At 31.4% G+C, this 11,225-nt stretch overlaps 1 protein-coding gene across 1 annotated transcript; it reads right to left on the reverse strand.

Annotated features, from left to right (window-relative positions):
• Positions 1–350: 350 nt before the first annotated feature.
• LOC108779752 (centrosomal protein of 290 kDa) lies at positions 351–10,936 on the reverse strand (the record flags this gene model as incomplete). The annotated part of the gene is made up of 9 exons (XM_018547241.1): positions 351–590; positions 965–1,338; positions 1,561–2,296; positions 2,489–5,340; positions 5,416–5,730; positions 6,335–6,400; positions 7,294–7,461; positions 9,889–10,016; positions 10,266–10,936. Coding segments are annotated over 9 exons (5,422 nt in total), but the record flags the coding sequence as incomplete, so codon positions are not given.
• Between the last annotated feature and the right edge of the window lie 289 nt (positions 10,937–11,225).

An 11,225-nucleotide genomic window follows, 5' to 3' on the forward strand; every position in this document is an offset into this window, starting at 1 on the left:
TCGAACGGAAATAGAAATCCCATGCAAATCGATCTTTGACGATTGCAATTTAGTCATAAAATACAGAACGCGTTATCAAAAATGAAGAATATAATAATAGATAAAATACAGTTAAACAATTTTATATATTGCAAAAATCTGATTTAAAAATACTAGTATATCAAGTGTAGCGTTTAAATAAGAGAATTAAAATGTGTTCAAAAATTTTATAATTTAATATAGAAACAGTACTAAGTTCATTTAACTAAGATTTTAAGATATCTAAAGTTACATATTCATTCAAGAATTCAAAATTAATCTGGTACCAATATTACTCCAAAAATCTAAAAAAAAAATTCGAAAAACGCGGAGTCATTTTAAAAAACGCGAACTGTATGATATACTACTTGATCGAACAATTATTTGATTGAACAAGTATTCATAATATTAACACTGTACAGCTAAACTTCTACAAATTCTAAAAAATATATATATAATGTTATTCTGAGATAATATGACTAGTACCAGACTCTGCCATAACTGCGCCAAGTGTCTCTTGGAAATTTCTTACATCTTGGTAATACTGCCCGAGCGTAAAACTGCTACCTCCACTGAAATATACAATCCAATATATATTGTATCTAATATATAAAATCAAACGCAAAACGTACATTTCAAATTCACCAAATAATTGAAATGTTCTACATGCAATCGTATTAACAAATAGAAAAAGCTTATGATATTCGTGAATTAACTGATTGAGCTAATTAAATATGTTCGATCAGCAAGAAAATATTTTCTCCAACAAAACTGGATAATCCATAAAATAACAATGTTCTTAAATTAGAAATGCATGCTTTCTTAGTAGATAATACCTTTAGGCTTATACTTTTTTTTACATACTTATTAAAGATTTGTGACATAATCAAGTCTTTCTCTCTCCTTCGATTTTATAAAAATGATATTTGATAATCATTTTACTTACTTTGTCGTCCTTTCTTTTACGGGTGGAGAATGATTTGATGGTGTTTTTCGGACAGATGGCAAATCAATCAACTGATCGACACTACCCATGATAGCATTAGCACCCACGCGTTTCCCCGTTCGCCAGCGTTGAATCAACCACTTCATCCTATGTATACTGATTATCGCAAACACGGCGATCCTGAAACGCACCTTCCTGTTGCGAGACAATCGCGCGTAAGAGCGTTGATCTTGAGTCAATTGCGCAAGTACGCATAACGTGTTTTCCTCGCAGTACTGATAGCTGCCGACAATGCATAACAGGTACTTCTTTTGATAAGCCAACGCTTTCCGTCTACTTTCCACTCGTAAATATTTGCCGTAGAAGTTTTGTAACTAAAATGCAAAATTTACACGTATTTACTTTGCAGCCTAATCATAGTTAAATTCAATTATAGTTAATTAATAATTATTAATAGTTAAATTTATATATTATAAATTATAAAAATATAAAAATTAAATCATTGTTAACAACTTTTAATTCCGAGATACAAGAATTGAATTACTTCAATTTTAGATTAATTAGGTTGAAAAAAATAATTAAATGAAATGTTATACCCTCTCGATAGGAATTGTCTGCTGGCTCAAAGTCTGTGTATTTTTCAGTTTTTTCACCTGTCCCTCAAGCAACTTTACACGTTGCATCGATAGTTCCCTATCTGCCCTCACTCTGCCGATTTTATCCTCGAGATTACTATTCTCAATAGCGTATTTCTCAATTGTCTCGCTTAATTCTTTAATTTTTTGCAGAAAATTCGTAGGGACATCCTTAGCATTTTCAATTAAATCCTTAAATTTTCTCTCTTTTTCTTTTGAAATTGCTAGTCTCATATTGAGCTCCGACTCTCGCTCTTTCAAGGAATCCACTATGCGCGCAAGCTTCAGCTCTCGAGTTGAAGATTCCTTTAATTCCATTTTTGCACGATTTATATCGGCCTCTAGCTCTATTCTGATTTCTCGAGCATCCTTGATCTCTCTGCGCAATTCTTTGATTTCATCCAGTTCAGCTTTTTGTTGACCTTGCTTCATGTTTTCAGTCAACATCTTCACTTGCTCTTGCAGATAATTACAGTGCTCTTCTCGTGCTTTCAGTTCCTCTGCAGTTCTCCGCAGATCTGTCTCTAGGATTTCTTTCAGTCCATTGGTTAATGCCAGGCTGCTGATTAGTCTTTCTTGTTCCTCCGTTCCGATCTCTAACTGCTCCTTATACTTACTCGTTTCGTTCTCTAGTTTCTTTATATTCTCTTTTAGTTGTGCATTTTGCTTTCGACTTTCTTCAAGATTTTCGCTCGTTCTTAAATACAGAAAAAAAAAGTAGGAAACAAATTATTGTTTTTGAAACATATAATTATCTTTTATTTCACTAAAATATAATTAAATTTTATCTGTATAAATATCAACGTTGCAGTGAAAAGATTATAGATAAATAAATATAAATAGTACATAAATAATAATAAATTAATTGAAATTAAAAATTAACACATACCTCTCCGATTCATTTTCCACGGTTCCAGCAAAATTTCGATTGATGTTTTCGATTTCTATCGATTTCCTCATGGACGTCAACTGTGAATCCAAATTAATTTGCTGTTGTCTCATCGACGCTAGATCATTACGAAGCTTTTCCTCGTTCTCCAGAGAGGCTTTCAATTTTGCTTGTAGAAATTCGATCAACTCAGTATCCTGTATTCGCCCTACTTCCGCCATCCGACGATGTTGCTCTATCTCCATTCTCAAGAATTTCACTACATCTCTTTCTGAGAGAAGTTCCTTATTCAGCTTGACCATTTTCTTCATCTCTTCCGTCATATCCGTCTTCAGTTGCAAAATACGAGCCTCGTACTCAACGATTTGATGTCTCATTATATCTCGTTCGACTTCCAAGTCATCCTTTAATTTCCTCAATAACTCGTTGTCCTTGCGTACTTCATTAGTTCTTTGATGATAATTCTCCGTTACTACTCCGTCCACAACCTCGTCGTCCTTAATTACCTGCATAATTTGTTTATCCAATCGCGCAGAAAGATTCAGTTCTCGCTGGACCATATCTTCGATATCACTGTCGTCCTGCGAACGTTGCACAGAGGCATCCTTCAGCTCCAATTCCTTTTGTAAGCTCTGCACCATATCTCTCAATTCCTCGTTCAGCCTACGTTCTTCTTTCAATTTTCTTCTCAGTTCTACAATATTACCCGATTCCTTCATCTTGCTTTGAATAGTCTCCAGTGCTCGATGTAAGCTCTTACTATCATCGCTCATCTGCCTAATTACCTTGTCTTTTTCCTTCAGGAACTCCTGCAAATGATGGATCTCTTGATCCTTGTTGCTAGAAGACGACGGCGAGGAAGTTCCTGACTGAACGTCATTCATTCGTCTCGCCATCTCTTCCAACTTACGGATGACCTGATCCCGATTATTCAAACCATCCGTCAATCGTTGGATCTCGTCCTGCAACTCGGCGATTTCTCGCTCACGCGCGTGAATCTTTGTCTTAAATTCGTATAGTTGCTTGTTCTCGTTCTCGATCTCAATATTGCGCGTCTGAAGAGTCTCCAATGCGATGTCTTTATCTAGGACAAGTTCCTTAAATCTTTGCAATTCTTGTGTCGTATCTTGCAGCAAAGAGTTGTTCCTTTTCATTTGGTCCTTTTCTCTATCTTCAATTTCTCTCTTCAACTTCGTATTCTCTACGTTTAATTCTGTAATGATTCTTTCATTCACCTGCATTCTATCTTTTTGATCTTCGAGCTCCTCCGACTTCAGTTTCAGAATGTTCTCTACTTCTTCCAGATCTTTCTTTATTTTACTTTCCGACGCTTGGGCCAGCTCATATTGTCCTCGATAGAAATTTTTATCCCGCACCAAATTTTCGACAGTTTCCTTGAACTCATCCTGCAAATTTTGATACTGTTTCTGCAAAGTAACCAATTCTATCTCGTACTTGTTCAAAAAGTCAGATTTTAAATCTAATTCTTGTTGTAGAACTTGCAGTTGATTTGATAAGTTTTCAATTTCCTTCACTTTTTCATTGAGTAATTCCTCGACTTGCTGAGAATCCTCACTGATATCGTTGTTTTTGGGAGACGATAATTTTGATTCCTCTCCGGAATGATGCAATTCTATTCCCGAGTGACCGACATTCTCGTTGCTGTAACTATGTGTATTGGAATGCAAATCTAACGGTGGTATTTGCGTGTCTATCTTATCCATGTCGAGCAAAGGTGTTTCTGAAGTGTTGAGACTGTTCATCTGTAACGTATTTTTCAACGTAGACGTAGGAACTTTGAAACTAGAGATATTGTGCGATATTGTAAGTGTCATGTTAGGAGCTCGAATAGCTTCAGGGATTTCTTCACATTCTGAATGAATGGAGAGAATATCGCTTAACGTTCGCGCGCTGTTTTTGGCCTCCGCTTGCTTTGTCACTTCTCGCAGCTGCACATCATCCAAAGCGAGTGATGAATAAACATTCAATTGTTTCTCCTTTTTAGAGAGTTGCTCCTTTAGATGATCGATCTCTTCGTTCTTATCAGCCAGTATAGTATCGATTAGCTGTGGTAATTCTAACTGAGTATGCTCCTGCGTTCCAAGTTTCATTTGTAACATTTTCTTTTCCTCTTGAACAAGTTTTAATTGATCTTTTAGCCGTTCGATTTTTTGTAGTGCGCCATTTTCTGATTGAACAAAATTTTCCATTTCTGTTTCCTTCTCTGCCAACATCTGATTAGTCCTTTCAAGTTGAGCTTTCAGCTCTTTCAATTCTATCTCTTTATCACTAATAGTTTGTTCCAGAGAATGATATTTCGTGATAGCTTCATGTAATTGCAACTCTAAACGAGACGTCGCTTGCTTCTGAGCGAAAGGTGCGCTCTGTTTGTGTTGCTCCAAGCGACCACGCATTGTTTCAATTTGGAACAACTGCTCGGATGCAGTCTGGTGCAAGATCTCTTGTTCTGTTAATAATTCCTCGTTTTGATTTTTCATAGTTGTCAACTGCATTTCCAAATCCTTGATCCTCTTGAATGCTACTTCCTCCGCACGTGCGTGCTTTAGCATTTTATCTTTCAATTTGAGTACTTGATCCATCGGTAGCATCGGTGGTGAGGACGGATCATCCGGTGTCAAACATCTAGTCGCATCGATTTGCTCCCTGATCGATACATCTTCGCTCGGCTGGCTCAAACTTAAATTGGAACCACACATATGCGCAGATTCCATCTCTCGAATTCTCTTATCTAATTGATTTTGCATCTCATGCAATTCTGCTTTCATTTGCTTCAAGACAGACGAATTAACATTGAAGTGTTCTGAACTTAACTTGTGTTTATTCAATTCCTCCTAAAATACAAAGAGTTTTCTCGTAACCATTTTCCTTCCATATGTATTGTTTATGCATTTGCTCACTTTACTTACTTGTAAATGACTAATTTGCTCGTTTAGATGTCTATTCTCACTACCAGATTTGATAGCATCCAGCTCTTGAACTAATTCTTGTTGATTTTTCGTTTGCGCAGTTATTACGGTTTCTAATTGTTTAATCTGCATTTGCAAGGACTCTTCTAATTCAATTTTAATTTGCAACTGCTGCTCCAAGTCAGCAATGAGGTCTCGCAAGACCCATATTTTATCCACTGCAGCCTTCAATTCACTCTCCTTTTCCGACTTCTTTGCCTCGGTGTCGGACATTAATGACGACATTTCTCTCATCTGAGATTCAAGAGCCTCCACCTAGATTGTGTATATATAAATATATAAATTATACACACTAATATACATATATACATACACACACGTATATATATGTGCACGAGTTATCAACGCATCAGTTTTACAGGATGTCACCTATATTTCCAGTCAAGCATGACCCAACATGTAAAGCATGGGGAGATATGGTATGTATTACAATATATCTACTTATATTTATTTTAAGCTAATGTACAGTGGGTAAGAAACAAAAATAATATATAATTATCTAATCAATAACACAAAAAATAATTATATTATTACTAAAAAATAAAAATTACTTACAAAATATAGTAAATAAATAAAAATATATAAAAATATATAATTCTATCTATACATATAAGTAGTCTGAACTTTTTTTTTTATTACAACACATTTAAACACTTTTTTACTTCAAAATCGTTAAGAAAATCTGTAAAGCATTTAAATGCATTTTGATAGTCACATTATAAATGTAGAGAAATAGGTAAATTATTATATAATTCATTATTCAAATATTTTAGCAAATATGGATACTTTTCTTAGCCACTGTATGACGATGAAAGAATCATAGAAAAAGTTAAAAAATCAAAGTAAATACAACACTCACAGCTGCATTGATGTCAGTCGTTTGAAGCTCAGGGATGTCTGTTCTTTCAGATGATAGCTCAGACTGCTTTGTGCGACAAACAGAAAACCAAAACCAGAGTGCAGAAAAAACTTGTGTTAATACAATTAGTTGTGATGCGTGATACTAATCGCTGACGATACAATTAATTTCCGATAGCCCTTTCAATTAATAGTTAAATTTACGTTCTATATTATACTATTTTTAAAAGAATTATCTTTAGATTAAGGAACCTGCTGGTCAAAGTATATAATTATATTTTGCGAAATATGTATTTTAGGAATATAGAATTTAGGAATACATAGAATTCATATTTATATTATTCATATTTAGAATTCAAATTATCATATAGGATTTTATTTAATATTTTCTAATATATTCTAACATTGGATAAATATTATACAATCCATTCTTCAAAGATCAATATAATGCAATCTTTTCTCAGCAGTTTTAAGTTTATGTTAAATTTATATATTAAATAAACTACAGAAACTTACAGTTAAATTTTGGAAATGGCAGTCGTTATGCCAGTTAAAATTTCCTGGTTAGTGCAATAATTACTACAGCAAATTAAGAAAGTCTGTATTAAATTAATTAATCCTTAATTAGTCATAAGTTAAATTATTACATGGTATTTCCTTTGAATTCATATACTATTAACATTTTTTAATTTAAAGAATCGAAACAATATCTGTTTTTGTTTTTTCTGAGAATAATTATACTGCAAAAGTTTTGATATATTAAAGACAATATTTTACAATATTCAATATATATGAATATCGTCCATCCATTGGCATTAATTAAGGATTAATTGAGCAACAATAAACCTAAAGCTAACCACAGCGTGTGATTATGAAAAGCATATATCGTGTTTATACTCAGCAACAAATACTTTCGTCACGTTTAAAAAAAAATTAAGTAAGCACAATGAATATTTTTACCTCGGAAGTAATACGCATATCTCTTTCTTTATCGCGCTCGCGTTCCTTGAGCTGTTCTTGCAAAAAGCGAATTTGCTTCGTAGCTTCATCTCGCTCCATTTCACGCTCACTCGCTTGCTCATCCAGGAACCGACGGGTTGCTCGTAACTGCTTGTCCGCTGCCTCAATCTAAACAAACGTATATAGTTCTAGTTAGAGGTAATTATCGTGTCCCACGCGCAACAATGCACGCATATGATAAAAGTGATTAACTTAAAGTAGAATAGTTTATTTCCTGCATTATTTAAGCCATTTTCATGTAACGATCAGTCAGTTATATATGTATATATATATGTAAGAAAAAAGATAATTATTTAAAAAAAATTTTCAGAATTAAGATTATATATATATATAAATTATATTAATAGATTTAGGAAATTAATCAAATCAATTCGAATATTTTAAAAGAGATAGAGATGTGATATTAAAGAAACATTTTTGTATATTTACAATCCTTAAAGAAATAATTTCTATAATAAGAATTCTATAATAAGTTCTATAATAAGAATTTAATCATATACACCTAGAGGAAGATTTCTTCGATTAAAAAAAATGTTTCTTTATTATATACGGTTAAAAAAAATTTCTTTGATTTAAATATCATTCATTAACTTAGGAACTGTCATTTCTTATATTTAAATATCATTTTTGAACGTTATTCTTTTTATTTATACATAATTTTTTTAAATAAAAAAGATTTATTTGATTTCAAAAATGATTTTGAAGTTAAAGAGATGGTGTTAAAAGAAATTTTTTCTTTAACCATATAACAAAGAAATATTTCTTTATATTAAAGAAACCTTTTTTTGGGTGTAATATTTTAATAATACTCCAGTTATTTAGTTGAATCCATTTCCCTTCCCCTCATTCATAGTAAAATGAAATAGTTCAAAATAAAATAAATTATAAAAATATATAAGCAGTACTAAATAATCTTTCAGGCAAAGATATTGAACATAAAACGAAAAAAAAAGATTATTCCAATATTAAAACATCATAAATATAAAAAGTAGAAATAGAAAATTTCTATTTTTAAAGAAATTTATATAAAAGCCAAATATTGAATATTTGAATACTAATTATCAAATGTATATGACTATAAAATTAGAGGGGATTAATAAAAGTTATACTCCAATGAATTTTAATTACAATAAAATAAGCAATATATTATAGCAAGAAAAATCTCTCTATAAAGACATATTCAGATATTGTGATATATAATATTAAGACAATATAGCATGCAAAGCAATTATTGTAGTTTACGACAACATGCAATATACATATATTAACAAACATAGTAATAATTATATATATTTTTTAATAACTATGATAAACATATGTGCAATTATTGTTATGGACAGGTATTAGAAATGAAATAAATGACATTTCAATAAAAAAGCTCATATTATACTTCTTAATTGCAACGAAATGTTACAAATATTAATTTAGTTTCGATCTACAAATAACTTACGGACAGCGTTTACAGTAATATTAGTAATTCTATAATTTACCTTTTTGCAGCAAACCCTGTGAATGTATGGGGTAGGAGTAGGTTCTAAAGGTACCTGCTGGCAAGACAATAGAACGCCAATCAATCTTTTAAAACCTGCATCACAGAGCTCTGCACTTTTGATTTGGAAGATGCCTCTTATTGATTAATTAAATAATTATTTTAATAAATTTAAACTGCCATACGTGCATAATGTTCTAATTTCTGGCTGCTTTATAAATTACTGAGGAATACTGGTCGTTATTTTATATGGAATGTATAAAGAAAAAAGTGACTATTAAATTAAGTAAATTTATTTTTAAATTGCTAAAAAGTTCAAAATCTAACTAATAAAGCTCAATTAAAGTCAAGAATTTTCATATTTAAAAATCATGGAGTAATAAAAATGAAGAAAATTAAAATTTCAAAAAAATTGAAATTTAAAATAATACACATACAAAGATTTAAAAGTTTATAATTTCAACAGATAAAGTATGCAAAAATTTTTGGAAATAAAAGAATCTAACCCCCGTATTCATAGTCAGACCTTATACTTAAGGCTTCCTTAAATTTATCTTCAGATGATTTACGAATTATTTTATTGACTACTGAGTATCTAAAGATAAATTTAAGGAAGCCTTAAATATAAGGTCTGACTATGAATACGGGGGTAAATATTTTTTTCGCTTTCTTAAAATATTATGTACACAGTGTGCATAATGCAACATAATTTTTTCTAGTTTTAGTACTATTTATCAAAAGAAATATTAAAATATTACGTAAATATAGACACGTATAAATAATATTAACAAACTTCACTACAATTACATTGTGTAAAATAATGTGCTATACAAATAAAAAATGATTGTGTTAATTGTTGATATACGGTAAAATATGTATAAATATTGTAAACACGAAGCTCATAGACAGAAGTGTGTAGTCTTAATGAATTACAAAGACAAGTTTTCAATCGCAATATTCATCACCGTACTATCATACCAATATCGAATAATTAGAAATCATGCAACAATGCACTTTCAGTGAAAATAATAAATAAATGATTTTACCTGTTGTTGTAAATCTTCCCTTTCTTTCCTAGCATCATCTATTAGTTTATCATTTTGTCTGCATAGTTCTTCTATTAATTGCAGCAAATAAGATATATCACCACCACCATTAGATAATACATGTCTAGCTGTAATTTAAATTTAAAAAAGTCAATTATATAAGAAAAATATAAATATAAAATGTTAAAAACGTAAGGAATATAGAATAAATAATGCAATTTATATATTCAAGTTCAAATATTTTTAATTTGAAACAATATGATAAATTTGAAATTTTAAATGTAAATATAAACAAAAAAATAAACGAAGTTATTCATTTTTAATATATATATATATATATTCATTTTAATTACATAAAAATAGGATAAAAAGTTTACCTTTTTCTTGCACTTGCGAAAAATCTTGTAACGCAATATCGCCCCTAGAAAGATCATTTTCACCATATCCTTCCGTAATGATTTCTTTTTTGCTTTCAGCGTTAATCAACTTTCGCTGGAGTTCCAAAATATGTACTTTCAATTGTTCTACTTCTTCTTGGTAATTTATAATCAAAGCCTCAGTATGATTCAGTTTCAAAGAAAGCTCTTCATTAATTTCATTAATTTTGCTTGATGAGAGATCATCATTTGACGATGGAATCTTATCCTCTCCCTCAGACATTGATAAATTAAGGACTTGTGTGCTATCAGACTTTAAGCGTCTCAAACAAGCTTTCAGCTCTTTTTTTAATATTTCGTCTGTGTCTTCATCAACTAAACTCTGCAACATTTTGTTGTCGCTGTTAACGATGGAAGCTATTTTGGACGATTGCGGAGCAAAATGGACTCTCTTGATTCGTTGGTTTGATTCCTTGTGCGGTATTTCAGATAAAATAGTGTCATTGCTCTTATTTAAATTCTCTTCAGCGATAAAAGCGGACTCTGACAATTGTCGTTTTAAAACTTCATTGATCAGAGTATTATTAACTTCTTCTTCACAAACAGAGAAATAGTTAACTAATTCTCCAATTAGATTTTTAAGAGTCACACATGCCTTCCATAGATTGTCTCTGATAAAAACGAGATATAACGTACTTAAACAATGATTACATCATTAATACATATTATAAGAGTAATCATATTATATAACAAGAAAAAACTCTATCTTTTCAGTGTGTGTGTGTGTGTGTGTGTGTGTGTGTGTGTGTGTGTGTGTGTGTGTGTGTGAATATAACGATTATGAGTCTATTACTTGATATTTTACACACAGAAGTCCTGTGCCCCTGTGCAAGGGTAGGGGGGGGAGTGAAAGTAACATCGCGTGGAAAGTTTAACGTTTCTGAACAGAGAAAGGTGTAG

This window comes from Cyphomyrmex costatus, unplaced genomic scaffold, assembly GCF_001594065.2.
Source record: "Cyphomyrmex costatus isolate MS0001 unplaced genomic scaffold, Ccosl1.0 scaffold1211, whole genome shotgun sequence".
Classification (NCBI taxonomy): domain Eukaryota; kingdom Metazoa; phylum Arthropoda; class Insecta; order Hymenoptera; family Formicidae; genus Cyphomyrmex; species Cyphomyrmex costatus.